General features: G+C 41.6%; 1 protein-coding gene and 2 pseudogenes across 41 annotated transcripts in view; 1 reads left to right on the top strand and 2 right to left on the bottom strand.

Annotated features, from left to right (window-relative positions):
* Nucleotides 1–322: 322 nt before the first annotated feature.
* The window catches only part of CEP112 (centrosomal protein 112), a 562,721-nt gene continuing 542,459 nt past the window's right edge, over nt 323–20,584 (bottom strand). For 23 of the 41 annotated variants that reach the window (XM_031011060.3, XM_031011059.3, XM_063706175.1 and 20 more), the window contains 3 exons: nt 5,776–5,877; nt 1,909–1,973; nt 323–760 (listed from right to left, as the gene is read on the bottom strand). In XM_031011060.3, coding sequence (XP_030866920.3) covers nt 757–760; nt 1,909–1,973; nt 5,776–5,877 — 171 coding nt within the window. In that variant the 3' untranslated portion in view covers nt 323–756. Of the gene's footprint in view, nt 761–1,599; nt 1,736–1,908; nt 1,974–5,775; nt 5,878–20,584 lie in introns of all 41 variants that reach the window. The other 18 variants (XR_008679796.2, XR_010133740.1, XR_010133744.1 and 15 more) reach the window with 1 other exon arrangement.
* On the bottom strand, nt 7,641–8,997 carry LOC109027021 (chloride intracellular channel protein 1-like; annotated as a pseudogene).
* LOC109026717 (dynactin subunit 6-like) lies at nt 9,140–20,503 on the top strand (annotated as a pseudogene).

The raw sequence follows: 20,584 nt of genomic DNA, 5'->3' as shown, positions 1-20,584 counted from the left end.
AACAACCATAAAAAGGGAGATCAAGAAAGTAACAATAAAACCACAGCAGCTATCTAAAATTGTTACACCATATTCTGCCTCTACGGTTCCAGGACGTGATTGGAGACCAACAAGACAAATACTTGGACTGATATCAGATGATCCAGCGATTTTATCCTAAACACCAATTCATGCACTAATTATGGATTTGATTGTTGACATGATATAAGGTATATTTTCCCAAAGTACAATTTGAGATTGCTAACATTTGCTTGGGAAAAATACCATATATATGTCACACTTATTTTAGCAAATGAGGTTCGATAAAAAGTAGAAATAAAACTGGTAAGTACAAAATAATATTTTAATAATATAGGAACATGAACATGAAAACAATGTAAACAGGTTAGAATTTTTGATATGATACTACAAACGTGATTTTGATTGTACGCAACTGGTAAAATTCTATGCAAAAGGATTAACAAGGCATATCATAGGAAATCACTTTGCCCAATATAAGCAGTTCTCAGAACATACTCAAATGCACACAAACATGAAAATCGGAAATAAAGGAATGTTAAAAAAATAACTTAGGCAGACACAAATAAAACCACCCCACTAATGTATGAATGATGCATGTTTTTATGATCTTAATTACATTTAAGGATTTAAAAAATGCCACTGATCTCACAGTTTACAATATCCAAATCTTCAAACCTGCTGGAAGAAGTCCACAGCACAGCCTGGAAATTGCATCCGTTGCATTCTCTCGTGCAGTTACCTGTAAACCAAAAATTGTAGTCACGACTTTCTCTAGGTTTAACAGGTATGTCAATCAAAAAATAAGCTTCAATTCTGGAGAAGCTGATAGGGGTTGAAAAGGCTATTTGATATCAAAATTTCATAATTTATGCTTATCTATAAGGGATCAAATCTTACCTACACCGAGCAAACAGAATCTTTCGAAAAATGTGCGATTCACAAGATCTTTCCTTTTAATTCAAAGCTAAATAAGTAGTTCAGTCTTTCACTGCACAAACAGGAAGGGCGTTTGATGGAATTACAGCAGGTAAACACAATCTATGTTAGTGATGGCACTGGGAACCTTTGACTACAAAAGGTCTCATGCATCCCCAAAAAGAGCACTGAGGGTACTCAAGTCACTGTGAGTGCTGGATCACTGAGCTGTTGATCTATTCTGGTCTGGAGAACAATGCCAAACCCTTAGGGGAAAGGACTTTGAAGATGTGAGCTATCCTAGCAAGTACTGCATCATCTCACTATCTTAAAGGAAGATCGTGTCTCCCTCACTCCATCACTGGGCCTCAAGACAACATCTTGTCCTCTTGTCCAGGTGAGGCCTGGACCTGCCATGCCCCTGCAGATCCTTTCATCTTTCATCTTTCTTTTTTCTTTTTCTTTTTCTTTTTTTTTTTTTTGAGACAGAGTCTTACTCTGTTGCCCAGGCTGGAATGCAGTGGTGTGATCTCAGCTCACTGCAACCTCCACCTCCCAGGTTCAAGCAATTCTCCTGCCTCAGCCTCCTGAGTAGCTGGGATTATAGGCATGTGCCACCATACCTAGCTAATTTTTCTATTTTTAGTAGAGACAACGTTTTACCAAGTTGGCCAGGCTGGTCTTGAACTCCTGACCTCAGGTGATCCTCCTGCCTTGGCCTCCCAAAGTGCTGGGATTACAGGAGTGAGCCACTGTGCCCGGCAGATTCTCTCATCTTGTTTTGATAGTAGACTAAGCACTGGGATGAGAAGGGGGGTGACTTCTTAAAGACATGCTACTTACTAAAAACAGTCTTTTTCAAAACTTGTATTATATCCAAGCATTTTAATAAAGACAAAGGCCAAACAAGGAGGCTCACAGGTGCCACAACACAAACTAATCAGGAGACAGACACCTGCTTATGGGCAGTACCTTCTGCCTTGATATGTAGTCAGTTCTTCTTGAAGGATGGAAGCTCTCTTTTGCAGAAAATTAACCTAGAAAAGACACCTTGTGTGAGAAGAGGTGGACGTGGCTTACATGTCAATATTGTGCAAATAGTATGGTAAGATTTTATTTAAATTCAGACAATTCCCTAGATAAAACTCAGAGGATTTGTTGAATGTCAATGTTGTGTTTTTTACATTTGGTCACATCCCATCCTTATTGAAAATCCATCAGATACGACAGAATAAAGTTCAAACTCCTCATTGCAGAGCCATTTTGATCTGGCCCGCCCCCATCATTGTGGCTTTACCTGTCCTCACGCCCTGCCCACCATTGCTGCTTCTACACCGTGTCTTTCTCGCTCCGTTGCTCTTTGGCCCGGGCCATTTTCTCTCTTTGGAACACTTGTCTTTCTGTCTCCCATTCATCCTCCACCATTTGGTTTAAATGTCACCTCTCCTGTGGAATCGTTCACCTCCTCCCCAGCTGCTCCTCGCCTCCTAGCCCCAGGCAAAGCCAGAGGTCCCCTCCTCTGTGTTCCTCCCCTCTATTACTGGTACTTCTCAAACTGCTTTGTGGTTATTTGTTTTCATATCTCTTCCCTAAACCTGAGAGCTTCTCTTGGGCAGGAATGACCTTTCTGTCTCTCCACCCCAGTTTCTTTTACAGGGCTGGGCATGTAGCTGGTTTCACTAGCTGTGAATGAATGAATGAATGAGTGAGTATAAGGAAAATTACTGCTTTCTGGAAACCTCAATCCATTCTAGGGATTCCCTGAAGTTGGAGAGACAGAACTTCATAGCGGAAAGAGCCTGAGCTTTGTCTGGAGTTAGGCCAACTTTGGTTCAATTCCTGGCTTGCCATCTGTGGCTCTAGGAAAATTACTTAAGCTCTTGATGCTTAATCTGTGAAACGGGATTAATGACAGCTACTTCCCAAGGTTATGAGGATGACATGAAACAACTATAGAAACCGCCTAGTGCAGAGCTCAAAGCAGGTACAACCCCCAGACCCCCATTCTTAGGGGGCTGGAGGAAACTGGGTTGTTTAGCATATTCTCTTAAATCAGACCTTTACAAAGCATTTGATTATTGTGTAGCATACATTTCTATACTGTTAAAGATGCCTGTATCAGGCGTGGATTCAAAAGCACCTTACATAACCCAAATGGTTTGGGGCCAACTTATACCATGGCTTAATGTAATCAAGAGTCAGTGGTATTTGATCGTTTCAGAATTGTTTATTCTTGCATCTTTGGTCTGAACTGAAACCATGGCAACGGTTGATCCCGAAACATAGTTATGCAAGGGAGTACAGCTGGCAGAACAGAAAATGTGCTTGAAAGAGAAGAAAACACAGTCTTTCTAAGTGGGTGCATCTCAAAGTGGTCCTCCTGGTTTTGCTTATTTGTACAGCACCCTGGTCTTCATTTATCCAATTGCTCAAGTGACCCATAGGACAATTGATAATTTTGACAGATGCAGGGATTACACTGATTCAACTTCCCTCCCCCAACCACGCTCTGTAATCGGAATTCCAACAATTCTCAAAAAACACAGGCACCTGTGCTTTCAAACTAAATTTGCTCACTGTATGGCCTGTGACTCCTCCGTGCAGCTGCCAACTCTGAGGCCCTATCGCAGCTGGCAGCACTCTCTTTCTGGGTCAGCATCCAGTTTTAGGAGGCTGAAGTGGCTTTTATTACAGTGAAATGATATGAATGATAACAGAAGCCCTGCAGGTGGGTATCAGATTCCTTTTTTTTTCCTCTTCCTAAAAAAACTCCTCTGAAGGCGTCAGGTCCTACATAGCTGACACTATCTGTAGCTCACCTACAAACTTAATGGGTAAACCACACCTGGAGTGGAGCTTTTCATGTAAATAAAAATTATTTAACCCTCTGTATGTTCCCATTCTCCTCCACTACTTATTTTTATATGCAGGCGTGAACAAAATTTCATAGCCCTTAGAAGCAAAATCGCAAACAGTAGCATATGGATTGAGATTATGAACATTTCATTTTCAGATGAGAGAAGTTTTACTAGGGGAATATAAAAGGAGCAGCTAAAATGTGTTCCACATTTTATCTTACATATTATAAATAGATAACGTGGATATCATCAAACCATATCATTTATTTTATTCATAAATATATTTATTAAGCACCTGTTATGTGCCAGGCAAAGTACTTGATACAGGGAGTAAATAAATCCTTTCCTTCATGGAATTTTTCAAGGAAAAAATATGTCTTAAACTTCAAAGTGGGCTGGGCGCGGTGGCTCATGCTTGCAAAGTGAGGCTGAGGTGGGCGAATTGCTTGAGGTCAGGAGTTCGAGACCATCCTGGCCAAGATAGCAAAACCCCGTCTCTACAAACAAACCCCCGTCTCTAAAAATTAGCTGGGCGTGGTTGCGTGCACCTGTAATCCCAGTTACTTGGGAGGCAGAGGCAGAAGAATCGCTTGAACCTGGGAGGCAGAAGGTGCAGTGAGCTGAGATAGCACCACTGAACACCAGCCTGGGTGACAAAGTGAAACTCTGTCTCAAAAAAAAAAAAAAAAAACAAAGTGTATTGGAGATGTGAATATGTAAACTCTTTCTCATGATACCAACAATACGTAAAACATTCAAACATGTTAGAAGTTTTTCTCACATCGTGAACCACATCACATTTCTTTTCTTTCTTTCTTTCTTTCTTTTCTTTTTTTTTTTTTTTTTGAGACGGAGTCTTCCTCTGTCACCCAGGCTGGAGTGCACTGGGCGTGACCTCGGCTCACTGCAACCTCCGCCTCCCAACTTCAAGTGATTCTCCTGCCTCAGCCTCCTGAGTAGCTGGGATAACAGGCATGCACCACCATGCCTGGCTAATTTTTGTATTTTTAGTAGAGACGGGGTTTCACCACGTTGGCCAGGCTGGTCTCAAATTCCTGATCTCAGGTGATCTGCCCGCTGCAGCCTCCCAAAGTGCTGGGATTACAGGCGTGAGCCACTGCACCCGACCATATATATATATATAAATATATATATATATATATATATATATTTTTTTTTTTTTTTTTTTTTGAGACAGTCTTTTTCTGTCATCCAGGCTGGAATGCAGTGGTGTGATCTCGGCTCACTGCAACCTCTGCCTCTGGGGTTCAAGTGATTCTCCTGCCTCAGCCTTCCAAGTAGTTGGGATTACAGGCACGGGCCACCACACCCCGCTAATTTTTGTATTTTTAGTAGAGATGGGATTTTGCCATGTTGGCCAGGATGGTCTCAAACTCCTGACCTCAAATGGTCTGCCTGCCTCGGCCTCCCAAAGTGATAGGATTATAGGTATGAGCCACCATGCCCAGCCAAGAACCACACATTTCAACAAGAACTATTTAACCTAATTGTTTGAATACCTTGTCATTATTTTGCCTTGAACTTAGAATACATCTTGTTATCTCTAATGACCATGTAAAATACACCAGAATAAAAGTGCTTCTAACATAACTGTGCTTTCAGTTTCTCTGCCCTTCTGCACAGTGAGGAATCAGCCATATGCTAAGTGATGGCATTTTGGACCTGATACCAAGAATAAAAGGATGAGGCTATATTGGAAGGTAGACTGTAAATGAATTGAAGTTATAACTCACTGAACTTTTCAATTTTAAGAGTGCTTTAAAGAAATTCTTATTGAGACAGTGAGTTATTAAACAAGTAAGAAAAAAATTTAAAACAAAATGAAAATTTATCCTGAGTAGTAGGTTATGCAATGACATCACATTGATTTCTGGCAACAATTTGGAATCAGATTTATTTGCAAGTTTCTTTTCAGAGTATCCCCTAAATCCTTGGAAAATGCCTTGATTCTAGTAATTACCTGTGATTTTAGGGAGGAAATGGTGTCTTCAAGTTCTTGTCTTAGGGATGCTGGCATCAATCCTTTCAATTTTGTTTCATATTCTTGTCGTATGTAAGTTATCTAAATTGGAAAAAAATTAAGAGTTATCTTTTTACCACATAAATGATTGTTTTGAATTTAAGAAGTCCCAGAACAGTATCTGTTCATCACAATGAAAGGTTTGTTACACGCGGTCAGAAACCAGACAATAAAGATGAAATAAGAAGAAAGAGTTAAAAACTGAAAAGGCTACCCAGCCTGACCCTGTGACTCTGAGAGAGATGGTCCCTGTAACAATGCTTTATTTCTTTAAAATCCTCATGAACACAATTTTCAGCATCTGATAAGTAAAATAATTTTTCTCTCCTCTTCACTCATGAGGTTCCCCACTATGCTAGCCCTGCAGCCTCTCCTTGATCAGGATGTGAACTCCAACCATACTAAGCTGTCATCTGAGGACAACTCATAGCATGTCTCTGCTTTGATTAAAATACTCCTTGAGGGGGTGGTGGCTCACGCCTGTAGTCCCAGCACTTTGGGAGGCTGAGGTGGGCAGATCACTTGAGCCCAGGAGTTTGAGACCAGCCTGGGCATCTCTAAAAAAATATAAAAGTTAGCTGGGCATGGTGGTGCACAACTGTAGTTTCAGCTACCTGGGAGGCTGAGGTGGGAGGATCCTTTGAGCCCAGGAGATCAAGGCTGCAGTGAGCCAAGATCGGGCCACTGCACTCCAGTCTGGGTGACAGAGTGAGGCTTTTTCCCCCAAAACCCCCCAAAATCCCTACTCCTCCAAACTGTCAGGTAGTTGGGGCACTAAATGTGATTCATATAATCATGAAGACATGAATGAAGGAGAATCTACATAGCTGTGTCTCCGACCCTCTTTGACACAGTAGACAGGTAGAGTGCACTGGGCATAGGAAGGTTCCTGGTTCCTGGTTTCTTTCTGCCTCCCGAATACTACCGGGCCTGTGTTTAACTAACTGATGCTCACTGGGCTAGTAAAAAAAATAGGTTGGTGGCTCATCCCATTCATCCCTCTCAAGGCTAAAGGAGTGAGTGAGAGGGTAGAAGAAAAGCCTTTGGAAGAATATGCCTGAGCAGGATGAAGATGTGCATGGATGAGGTGTGAATATGCATGTGTAGATATTGGTGTCTTTTTCCAGCTGTGTTTCTGCATTTCTCTTCCACCTACTGTGAAATAGGATAGAATTAATTATTTTAAAAATCTGTTGCATGTGCTGTGCATGACTTAACCAAACATTAAAGCTGAGTTGCAGTGTATCATACCAAGTGATTCATCATACCCACCTGGAAATAGGCAATATACTATGAAAATTGTGTACGACTGAGTTGAGTTGGATAAGCCTATCAATTTGCTGAAGACAATTTAAAATTAACAGTCTTTAAGACCGAACTTTTCTTACACTAAACTGAATTAAGGAAAAAATGTGCTTAACAATTCATTTCATTACCTACTAAAATCCTGTGGCCACTGTTATAGAACATAAATTTTCAATTTTTGGCAAAGTGCTTTTTTTGGGATATGTTATAATCCTGTGACTTATACCTAAAGGAAAAAAAGAAATAATAAAACATGATCTCTCCCACAGATGCAAAGTCTTTGCTGATGAAATATCTGTTGATTCTCCTGTCTACTGATTTTTCTCACCTTCTCTTCTTCAGCTTACTTCCAAGTGAGCCAGTTCCAGCTACTCACTTACTTGAGTCAGTTAGCTGACTCAAATGAAGGAAAAATGCAAAGCAAAATGCATGCTTTATAAACCAGACCTCAGGGTAACATTTATTGAGGGTTCATGGGTTATATATTGACTATTTTTTTTTCTATCACTCAACACTGGTTCTGAAAGTTTGAGTTTCAACTCTTTTAAAAACAACTCATGCATGCACTATTTTCTTTTTAAACAAATTTTATTCTGTATTTTACTACTGAAATATGTTGTCCTACCCATCCCACCCCACAGTAAAAATCTCATCCAGGCTCCCTATTTCTTTCCCTTATCCCCTCTTCCACCACACCATCCCGGGACAAGTGCTCCAGGATTCCCTGCTCACTGGCCATTCTGGAGTGTGTCCTTTGGGTAGCAATGTGGAAACCACCAGGGCCTTTGTGGAGAAAATGGAGGGGGCTGAAGGAGTCCCAAGAGGGGCTTATTTGAGGGCCTTGGATCCTTGCTCATAGGTGAGCTTGATCTCATCATCTGGACAGGTGGAGGCAGATTCTTCCTGAGCATAGGCATTGCTCAAGTACTGCTGCACGCCCTGGAAGGCCTCAGGGATGGTGAATCCCTGGTATTTTTTTTTTTCTTTTGAGATGGCATTTCAATCTGTCGCCCAGGCTGTAGTGCAGTGGCATGATCTTGGCTCACTGCAACCTCTGCCTCCCAGGTTCCAGCTATTCTCTTGCCTCAGCCTCCTGAGTAGCTGGGATTACAAGCACGCACCACCACACCTGGCTAATTTTTTTTTTTTTTTTTTTTTAGTAGAGATGGGGTTTCACCTTGTACGCCAGGCTGGTCTTGAACTCTTGACCTCAAGTGATCTGCCTGCCTCGGCCTCCCAAAGTGCTGGGATTACAGGTGTGAGCCATGACACCCGGCCCCCCTGGTACTTCTTGCACACCACTTGTACTATGTGGAGCGTTGGCAACAGGTTGCAGTCAGCCAGGGTGAGCTCATTGCCATCCAGAAACTTCCTCTGAGAGATGCCTTCATCTTCAGCACTGGTTTCATCCACTTCTTCTGACTGGCAGGATGTCAAGTGATTGTCTAAAACCTTCAGGGCTTTCAGGAGTCCCTTCTCCAGATTGTCATTGAGTGCTGGGTTTGAATTCTTGATGTAAGCAGAAAATTTGGCAAATATGTCCTGCTCAGCTGTGTTGGATTCAGGGTTCAGAGCTGCCAGCTTGGGGTACCTAGGAGAGCACAGCACTGCCTACAGAAATTCCTCAATCTTGTTGGTGTCCTTGTGCTCTTCCATGCCATATAGCAGGAATGGGAGCTGCCCTCCTGGGCACAGCTTTTGCACTATCTTGGTCTGCCTCTTGGTGTCAATGATGGTGACATTGAAGGTGACTCCCTTGAGCCACAGCACCATGAACAGTCTCTAGAAGGGGCAGTTCCCAATCTTGGCCCCATCACTGCCAGCCTTCACGAACAATTCAACTTGCAGTTGTTCTTCAGCTATGGTTGCGTTGGGGACCAGAAAGTGGCCATAGCTGGGGGAACTGGGGCATGAACTATTTCTTACATCCTTATCTGTTTAGAATGTCTATCTGTTTTCCTAAGCTGGCAAGAAGGCCATGTTCCGTTTGAGTGCCAAGATGGTGAAGCCCAATGGTGAGAAGCCGGACAAGTTCAAGTCTGGCATTTTCCAGGGTCTTCTGAAGCTGGAGATGAACTCGGACCTCAAGGCTTTGCTCGGTTGCATTTATAATGCAGTCCTTGAGGATTTGGTCTTCTCACATGAAACTGGATGGCAGCCAGCTCATACAGGTTAATTTGGACAAAGCACAGCAGAACAATATGGAACACAAGGTCAAAACTTTTTCTGGTGTCTATAAGGAGCTCATGGGCAAAGACGTTGATTTTGACTTTCCAGAATTTCAATTGTAAACACAAATTATAAAGTATATTCACAGTAAAAAAACAAAAAAGTCTATCCATTGCCTGTATATTTAAAAGACAACTTTGCTGGGTATAAAAATGCTTCAATCCCACTTTCTTTCTCTCATAACTTTGTGAACACAAAGATCAAGTTAGCTAGGCATGGTGGTGTGCACCTGTAGTCCCAACTACTTGGGAGGCTGAGGTAGGAGGATTACTTGAGCCCCTCAGAACATTTCTCCAGTGTTTTCTGGCATTACATATTGCCATGGTAAAGTCTGAGGCCAATCTGATTTTTTTCATGTTGAATATAACTTTCTTTTTCTGCTTGGATGCTATGATTTTCTTTTTCCTTCATTTAGTAACTTCACTGGGAAATGCTTTGATACTAATTATTTTATATTAATTTTCCTGAGACATTGTGTGTGCCGTTTCTACCTTTACATTGCATTATTTGAACAAAAGTTTCCTTTGTTAGAATAATTACTTGTATTTTATTATATATATATACTTATATGTATTTTTTTCTGTTGGTTCTCTTCTTCAGAGACACAAACTTTGCATGTGTTGACCCTTCTTTGACAATCTCCCATAATTATACATGTTCTCTATTATTACTTTTATTTTCATATCATTTTATTTTGAGACAGGGTCTTGCTATGTTGCCCAGGCTGGTCTCCAACTCCTGGACTCAACCAATCTTCCTGCCTCAGCCTCCTGAGTAGTTGGAATTACGTGCATGCATCACTGCACCAAACTCTTCTTATCGTTTTATATCTATTTTATATTTTCATTTCATTTTGTATAATAGCCTCTAGCCTAATTACTATATTTCCTTGGATGGTTTTAGTTATGATTTTTCTATTTTTGTTTCATCTACTATGGTTTCAATCTCTGTAATCTTTTGCTTTTGTCTAACATTTTTCCTAAGCTCTGAGAGATCACTTTTCATCTGTCTGTTGACTTATATCATCTTTAAATATGTCTCTTCTTTTTTCTACTTCTCTATCTCCCTCCACCATTTTCCTTGTGAGAGAGATGTCTAAATGTGTTTTGTGAATGCTTTGACACTGTGAAGAGCTGTTATAAAGAACTGTAATTAGTCTGAACCTTCCTCCTGTAATTTTCCATTTGATATACAGAACATTATTTGCTTACATTCTTTCTTCTCCTCTCTTTTAATCCAGCAAAGATCATATGCTAGTTCCTTTTTCTAAAAGAAAAATTACACCTCCTTTTTGAATGGAACCAGCTATTTGCTGAGAGTTGAGGTGTGACGGGGGCAGCTGGGGTCAGGGCACAGCTATGCTTTGGTTTTGTTGTCTTCATTACACTTTGACCAAATCTATGATTTCATTTGCTCTGGGGGCCTATGTCCCTCAGTTTTCAAGTACTTTGGAGGTCACGGCCAAGTACTTAAGCCCTTTGGTTCACGCTTATGGTTGGTTTCTCTTGACTCTCCTTCCTCCTGCCCTGCCCACTATTCACATGTGATGGTTTCTCTCTAGTAGGAGGCTAGGCCATAGAGAGTAGAAGATTGGGTGTGACTAAGGTTGCTCTTTGATTACCATTATTCCTTCTAACACTTTTCAAATTCAGAAGTTATATTTTCCAACATTTATTGAAGATTTGTGCATTTATACTTCCTGTCTACTCCTTTATTCTTAGTTTTTGTGATTTTAGTGAGTTTGAATGAATTTAAAATAAGCATCTGGAAAATAAGAAATTACCTCATGTGTGAGTGAGACTGTCAACTGGGAAAATATTACTACCCTGAATTCTTAAACTCAAATGCTCAATTTAAAAATCATTATATAAAGCTGAATCCTGTTACTTTAATAAAGTCATGAAAAACTTTAACCAATCTGTTTTCATTCTATTTATGAGGTTAATAAAATTACCACGAGCAAACATTTACTGAGGACTTTCTGTGTGCCAGGTGTGACTCTCCATGTTTTTATATGGACTTAATCCTTCTGATGACCCAATGAGGGAAGCACAGAGAGGTAAAACATGATTTGAACTCAGGTAGTCTGACTCTCAAGCACATATGATTGTCCACTTTGCTCTACAGTTTCTCAAATAATCCTTCTAAATGCTGAGCTGATTTTTCCACCCCAGGGGGAAGAGAATGCCAGAGACACGTGGGTTAGAGGAGTCTTTGCTACCACGCTTTAGTGCTTTCCCCAGCACAACAGGGGCCAGGGCCAGGGGATGGGGCGTTGAACTGCAGTGCTTCCAGACATCCATCTAGTCAGCGATCTTTTTAAAAAAGTGACAACAATAACAATGACAACAACAACTGGTTCCAGAGGACTCCCCACACCTTCCCATTGATTTTAAAATTTTAGCTTACTACAGATTTATATACGACCAACTGAAGAAAACCTACACAAATGCGATGTATATGTCTGACCTAAAATAAAAGTTCCACAAATTCCCCAAAGAAGCACATATTCAAAAATCCAACCAGTGAAGGATACATGTAAATTTGTCACATGGCAAAATGACAAAAGAATAGGAAATAATTAGTTTATATTCCTATATATCACTCTTGATTCTTGTTTTTTTTTTTTTTTCTTTTTTTCTTTTTGAGACAGAGTTTTGCTTTTGTTGCCCAGGCTGGAGTGCAATGGCACGATCTCGGCTCAGCGCAACCTCCGCCTCCTGGGTTCAAGCGATTCTCCTGCCTCAGCCTCCGAGTAGCTGGGATTATAGGCATGCACCACCATTCCTGGCTAATTTTGTATTTTTAGTAGAGATGGGGTTTCTTCATGTTGGTCAGTCGGGTCTTGAACTCTCGACCTCAGTTGATCCACCCACCTTGGCCTCCAAAAGTCCTGGGATTACAGGCATAAGCCACCGTGCCCGGCCTTTTTTTTTTTTTTTCTAGAGACAGGGTCTTGCTCCGTTATGTAGGCTGGAGTGCCATGGCACAATCACAGCTTATTGCAGCCTCAACCTCCCGAGGCTCAAGTGATCCTCCTGCCTCAGCCTCCCGAGTAGCTGGGACTACAGGTGCGTGCCACCATGCCCAGCTAATTTTTTTTTTTTTCCCATATGGATAGTTTCTCACTATGTTGCCTAGGCTGGTCTCAAACTCCTGGGCTCAAGTGATCCTCATGCCTCGGCCTCCCAAAGTGCTAAGATGATAGGCATAAGCCACCATGCCTGGCTTTTGCTACTGCTTTTCTATCCCCACCTCTGACCCCGGCTGTGTTTAAGGGGAAACAATGAGAGAATGAGAACTTTTACCTGTGGACTATTCATGAACTTGGAACTGCTTGACTATGAAACAATCTGGCCTTACAACAGACCATGAAGCAAGATGAGGTTGAGTGGAGTTAAGCAATGGGTTTGATGGACACAAAATTCCTTTGATTCAAGATCAAAATTTTTACTCATACATGTATTTTATTATTATATTTGAATATTAAATTCATTAGCATAAAGTGTCCTATTATACCAGTGAGTGATGTCTATTAAACACGAAGGTATTCAAAAGCTGGTCTGCTGTGGCTCATTTCCATCCTCTCTCCATTCCCACCATCCTCAAAAAGCACTGTGGATAATCACGTGCTCTTCCACATCCCTCAACCACATCGCACCAAAGAGAGGGGCTTCCCTCTCTCCACCACGGTTACTTCTCTCTCTACCTTCCTTCATCTTCCTTCCTTTAGCAAAATAAAATTAGAAAACTCACTCAGGACATTGTGGTAATGACATTTCTATAATTAGTAATGACTCCTGTAAGCTGAGTGGAAATGGGGTCTTTATAACATGGTGCCCATGTGACTAAAGGGCTGTGCCCTGCTCCGTGGCAACAGACTGCCCACTTTTCCCTCCAAGGCACAGCACTGACACTATGATTCCCTTAACTTTTAAAGTGAACTGTGAAGACCAAGACCATCCCTAACTAGAGTTTCATGTTCCAATCAAGTAGAACTGAAATCAAGGGTAATCAGACAAATGATCATTTGCATAAATAATAGACTATAAGGTGTATGGAATGTGCAGTTGACTTGAGCCAAAGGGTCCCTAGAGATAAAAATGCAAAGTGACATTGGAAAGAAGGAGCCTTGAAAATCTATAATTTCATTAAAAATAGCGAAGGGAGAACTAAAACATATTTTATGATGTTTTTATTCAAAAAACACTGCATTGACCGGGCAGACTGGCTCATGCCTGTAATCCCAGCACTCTGGGAGGCCGAGGTGGGTGGATCACCTGAGGTCAGGAGTTCAAGACCAGCCTAGCCAACATGGCGAAACCCCATCTCCACTAAAAATACAAAAATTAGCCAGGCATGGTGGCAGGCGCCTGTAATCCCAGCTACTCGGGAGGCTGAGGCAGAAGAATCGCTTGAAGCCAGGACGTGGAGGTTGCAGTGAGCCAACATCGTGCCACTGCACTCCAGCTTGGGCAACAGAGTGAGAGTCTGTCTCAAAACAAACAAACAGACAAACACACACACACACACACACACACACACACACACACACACACACACACACTGTATCAACCAGTCATGTCAATATGTCAAAACCATGTCAAATATGTCAACTTGTTTATAATAAAACAAAAACTAAGATGGAAATGTGCAGCTCTGTGCAATCAGCTTAGGCACAGGCCTCAAATGCAAGTTATTTTATTGCAAGCTCCAATGTGCCTAACATGGAATTGTCTTTTGAGGAGCTGAGAAAAGAGGAACCTCCTATTCCATTGCCACTGGTTTATGCTACAGTGGTGGTTTATATGTCTCTGCATAGTCCTTTATTATCATATTTTGAGGTAAGGGTGAAGCAGTTCAGGAAAATAAGTGTGCATGAGGCCAGGTGTGGTGGCTCATGCCTCTAATCCCAGCACTTTGGGAGGCTGAGGCAGGAGTATCGCTTGAATTCAAGAGTTCAAGACCAGCCTGGGCAACATAATGAGACCTCATTTCTACTAAAAATAAAAAAAATCAGCTGGGCATGGTGGCACGCATCTGCGGTCCCAGCTACTTGAGAGTCTGAGGTGGGAGGGTCACTTGAGTCCAGGAGATCCAGGCTGCAGTGAGCTATGTTTGTGCCACTGCGCCCAGCCTAGGCAACTGAATAAGACCCTGCCTCAAAAAAAAAAAAAAAAAAAAAAAGTGTGCCCAATATTACTTTACAAAGCCCAACAAGCATTTCTGGGGGCAGTTCAGCAGAGAAAAAGGGGAACTAAGTAAGAATTCTATGGATGTTATCTCCTTAATCTCTTTCCACTTTGCCACTGGTACCACCCCAATCCAGAATACATTCAATACATTCATCTTGCACCTGGATGACTACAATATTGGTATGTTGGTTTTGCTTTTCAAGCAGAATTTGCTTAACTTTTAAGATCAAAATTAATATCTTGTATATGGCCAACAAGGCCCTGTACTGTCTGGCCCTATCCACCTGCTAACCTCCTGCAACTCCAGAGAGTCACCTGGCCTCTGGAATACCAGACATGTTTGCTTTCTTTCAATTCATTCACCAATGCCCTGTGCTTTTTCTCACAACAGGATGGTTCTTGTTTTTTCTCTAATTCTTCTTTCTTGTTGTGTGGGGTTTTGCCACTGTGTCCATCTGGACCTCTGGATGTTGGGGGCCCCTGCTCTATGGTGATGTCAGGGAGGGTGCAGATCTAGGCACCCAGGGGGAGGGAGCTTGGCCAGACCTTCACGATGAGGCTGTGTTGGGGCCAACTGACTCCCCTTTAGACAAGCCATATAGCCCTGAGTGTGGCAGGCATGAGCTTCATTAGCAAAAACGGGCCCCACACCAGCCCTTGCTTTCAAGCTGCAACCCAGGCTCCTAGCACCTTCCTGGCAAGGAGCACTTCTAGCATTTTTAGCCCCGTCATCCCTAACAGGTTTCTTCCCAGCTGCCCCTGCTTGCTGCTGGGCTCAGTACCTGGAGGCTGTGGCCTCACTCACCACTTGGGTTCTGCTCTGTTTCTACATCACAGAGATGTTCGTCTTGCTTTTCATACCAAATACTGGCCAGGAGCGGTGGCTCATGCCTGTAATCCCAGCACTTTGGGAGGCCAAGGTGGGCAGATCACCTGAGGTCAAGAGTTCAAGACCAGCCTAGCCAACATGGTGAAAACTCTCTACTAAAAATACAAAAAAAAAAAAAAAAAATTAGCTGGGCATGGTGGCGAGTGCCTGTAGTCCCAGCTACTCAGGGAGGCTGACGCAGGAGAATCGCTTGAACCCAGGAGGCGGAGGTTGCAGTGAGCCAAGAAAACAAATCCATCTTTCTAATTCTCTCTCTCGCTCTCTTTTTTTTCTCTCTTTCTCTATATATTTTTTATGTATATATATATTTTATTTCCATAAGGTTTTTGGGGAACAGGTGGTATTTGGTTACATGAGTAAGTTCTTTAGTGGTGATTTGTGAAAATTTGGTGCAAACCATCACCTGAGCACTATACACTGAACCCAGTGTATAGTCTTTTATTCCTCGCCCCCTTCCCACCCTTTCTCCCTGAGTCCCCAAAGTCCATTGTGTCATTCTTATTCCTTTGTATCCTCATAGCTTAGCTTCCACTTACAAGTGAGAACATATGATGTTTAGTTTTCCATCCCCGAGTTACTCCACTTAGAGTAATAGTCTCCAACTCCATTCAGGTTGCTGTGAATGCCATTAATTCATTCCTTTTTATGGCTGAGTAGTATTCTATTGCATATAGACCACAGTTTCTTTATCCACTCATTGATTGATGGACATCTGGGTTGGTTCCATGTTTATGCACCCCTTGTGAATTGTGCTGCCATAAACATGTGTGTGCAAGTATCTTTTTCATTTAATGACTTCTTTTCCTCTGGGTAGATACCTAGTATTGGGATTGCTGGATCAAGTGATAGTTCTACTTTCACTTCTTCAAGAAATATCCACACTGTTTTCCATAGTGGTTGTACTAGTTTACATTCCCACCAGCAGTGTAGAAGTGTTCCTTTTTCATTGCATCCACACCAAAATCTATTATTTTTTGATTTTTTGATTATGGTCATTCCTTCCTTCCTCTCTTTCTCTTTCTTTCTCTTTCTCTTTCTTTCTCCTTCCTTCCTTCCTTCTTTCCTTCCTTCCTTCCTTTCTTTTCTTTCTTTCTTGTCAAGTCTCACTCTGTCACCCAGGCAGAAGTGCGGTGGCATGGTCTCAGCTCACTACAAACTCCACCTCCCAGGTTCAAGTGATTCTCCTGCCTCAGCCTCCTGAGTAGCTGGGATTAAGGCATGCACCACCACTACACCCAGCTAATTTTTGTATTTTTAGTAGAGATAGGGTTTCACCATGTTTGCCAGGCTGGTCTCCAACTCCTGACCTCAGGTGATCCGCCTGCCTTGGCCTCCCAAAGTGCTGGGATAACAGGCATGAGCCACTGCGCCCAGCTGATTATGGCCATTCTTGAGAGTGTAAGGTGGTATACAAATGGCAAAAAATGCTCAACATCACTAATGATCAGGAAAATGCAAATCAAAACCACAATGCGATCTCTTTTTATATTTTATCAATCATTGTAGAGTGTTTGGAGCTGAGGGGGTGCCTGGTAATATGAGCTAATAGAGCCATCTAGTAGAAAAGGACAGACTGTTTTGTAATCTTTTGATTTAATAAAGTGTAGGGATTAAGAGCCCACATGCTGAAACTGGGGTATCTGGAGTTGGGTCTGAGTTGTGCCTCTAATCTGTGTCCTCCCAGAAAGAGTAACTTCTCTGTGCCTCAGTTTCCTTATCAGGAAAATAACTTTTCAAGGCCACTGTGAAGATTAGATGATTTAACACCTGCAAAATTTTTATAAGTTGCACATAATAAATGTTCAATAAACATAAGTTATCATTATATGACTTAATGGAGATTTTTATTATATATATTTCATTATATTATGTATATAGCATGAATTATATTTATATATATATTCCATTTAGCCAATTCTCTATCATTAGACTTTATTGCTATTTCTAATTATTTGCAACATTAGAAATCCTTATAGCAAATTATTTGCATAAATTAATGATTGAGGACTTCATTGAAATGTTTTTGTATTTTTTAGTATCTGTGGATTGAGAAAGTACCTTACCAAAAGCTCCTATGAATCCAGAATCAATTTTAAATGAATTTAGATTTTATAATTCAAAACAATCTATATATATTTGAAAAACAGTAGTGCCTGTTTATCCAGGATACCAACAATGGCTAGTGAGTGTCTTAGTTTGGGCTGCTATAACAAATACCATAGATTGAGCAGATTAATCAATAAGCATATATTTCTCACAGTTCTGGAGGCTGAAAGTCCAAGATCAGGGTGCCAACATGGCCAGGTTCTTGGCAAGGGCTCTCTTCCTGCTTCCAGTTTACAGCAATGTGTATGCGGACCTCCCCATATGGCCTTTCCTTGATGCGCTCTGGTCTCTCTTCCTCTTTTTATAAAGACATTCATCTCATTATGGGGGACCCACCCTCATGACCTCATCTAGATCTAATTACCTCCCAAAGACCACCTCCGAATACCATCACATTGGGGATTAGGGATTCAACACATGAATTTGGGAGGGGACACAAACATTCATTGTATAGCAGTGTGCATATGAATTTTCTCAGATCCTTGTCAATAACTCTGGTCCACAGGTGGGGAACCATTGCTTTATTGTAAATAACTTAATTTAAGGGAAGGATCTCAGCTCAAAACTCTCTTTCCATCTGGATTTCCACCAATACATAGGAGGATTAAGGGAAAATAACATATAATTCTACTCGTTGTGGATTATTCAGAAACTGTTCTTTGAATGTCTGGCTTAGCAGAATGTGTTAAGTAAAGTGAGTTTGACTGGTGGGTAGATTGAAGAGGGCAGGAGGAGGGGAGGGAGAAAAAGAGGTGACTTTGGAGCATGGCATGTACTCTGAGGGAGGGTGGACAAGGGCAGGCACTGCAATTGGCCATCTGGTGTAAGAAGAGTACAGCAAAAAGACACATGGCTTCTGAAGGGTGGCGAAGGGCCAGAGGAGGTGGGCAGGAGCTCGGCACAGGAAGGCTTGCTGGGAGGGATCAGATGTAACATAAACAGGAATGTGGAGGATGTTTCTGAGGGATGGGCCTTTATGCAGCCAAACGTTTTTGCATAGGCTTTTTAGGGGAATGAGTATATTTTGGTTTCAAGAATAAGAATGAGGGCTGGGCACGTGGCTCATGCCTGTAATCCCAGCACTTTGGGAGCCAGAGGCGGGCAGACCACAAGGTCAGGAGGTCAAGACCAGCCTGGCCAACATGGTGAAAACCCATCTCTACGAAAAATACAAAAATTAGCCGGGCGTGGTGGTGCGCATCTGTAGTCCCAGCTGCTTGGGAGGCTGAGGCAGGAGAATCGCTTGAACCCAGGAGACAGAGGTTGCAGTAAGCCGAGATTGCGCCACTGTACTCTAGCCTGGCAACCAGAGCAAGACTCCATCAAAAAAAAAAAAAAAAAAAAAAAAGAATAGGAATGAAAGAAATAGTAGTAAAAGATGATGCCAAAAAAATGCTGTAGTACAGGTGAGAAAATGTACCGCCTTCTAAGAAATTCCATTTTTATTGGGGTTAAAGTATCATGTGTTGCCACAGCAACTGCCAAGAAAAATCCCTTTTAAGAAAGGTGCTCTGCTGCAGAGCTCATGTACTTTGATTCTGAAGTATAAAGTGAAAATGTAGAAATAACTGCAATTTTCTTAACAATCTTAAAAATATTCATTTCCCCCCTTTCTTCAATATCATTTCCTCTTCACTTTCTTTATTCTAACTGGCGTCCTCTCAAACTAAGCGTGCAGCGCAATAGGAGTCCTCCATTCCCTGTTCATAGGAACCGTTCCACCGCAAGGGAGTGAAGCCTGCTGCTTAACAGGCCTGGGACTCCAAGGCAAGGGGGTGGCTGGTGCAGGAAGCAGTTGCCGACCTCTGTTGTTTGAAGGTAGCATGAACTAGTTTCTGGAAAGGGTTATATTTGCAGGACCATTTTCTGATCCTGTGGAGAAAAAGGTGGCTTTAGCATGAGTGAATGGTTCAAACCTAGTACTTTAATTAGGTTTAGATGCTCTAAATCCAGCTTCAGGTAGTTCAAAAGATTCTCTGACACCAAAAAGAAAACAAAGGTCTGGTAAGTCTGCCTCTAAGGATTCACACACAGAGGAAAGATAGAAAATGGATAACATTGTCAAAGGCCAGAAAATTACTAATAAACTGTCTGAATTTGTTCATGAATCAAAGACTTAAATTCTGAATAAGATTGAGGTTGTCATTGGGGTCGTGCCATGGCAGCAAAGACTAAGAAGAGGAACTCGGACAGCAATCCATCCTAAAGCACAAATTATTGCGGAAGCCGGGCCAGTAGTGATTGGCAAAGGGAACCTGATAGAAGAACAGGCCCTTATCATAAATGCTTCCTCGGATAATATCACTCTTGACACTGGAGATCCAGAACCAAAACCTATGATCATTGGCACCAATAACGTGTTTAAAGTTGGCGTCATTCCCAAGCCATGGAGATGGGAGATAATAATGTCATTGAATTAAAAGTGTATGTAGGCAGAAATCTAATATTGACAAGTGGCTGTCTCACTGGCGCTTGTTGCAACCTAAACACTTTTGAAGTCATCCCGGAGAATACGGTGATCTATGGTGCAGACTGCCTTTGTTGGGTGCAGGCTGAGTGACCGCAGCCTCAGACACTACAGCTGGATTTCTTGATGAAAATCTTGCCAAATTACCACCACCTAAAGAAGACTATGAAAGGAAGCTCAACTCCAGTAAAGAACTAAGAACAGTACATGACATGAAGATAACATTTTGTCTTTGACTGCTGTCTTTTGAATGGGCCACAGTGTTTATGTACTCTTAGCAGCTCACAGAATAATACATGTTGACTTTATTTTGTAAAATTGGGTTGAGAGGAAAGTAATGGATTTTCATTGTAACTGTCCTTTATAATTCATGTAAAATGTATTATTTTCCTATATCCTTGCTTCTTTTCTGATAATTTACAGATTTAGCTTTTCTTTTGTTATATAAACTGCTAGCCACAAATTTTAGTTATGTAAAAGACTACCCATTACAAGAAAGGACATATTGTTATGTATTTATATTCTAGCATAGGCTAAACTGAATAAAAATACTGGTAA

Source organism: Gorilla gorilla, chromosome 4 (genome assembly GCF_029281585.2).
Source record: "Gorilla gorilla gorilla isolate KB3781 chromosome 4, NHGRI_mGorGor1-v2.1_pri, whole genome shotgun sequence".
Taxonomy (NCBI): domain Eukaryota; kingdom Metazoa; phylum Chordata; class Mammalia; order Primates; family Hominidae; genus Gorilla; species Gorilla gorilla.
This window is presented reverse-complemented; position numbering and strand designations above follow the sequence as displayed.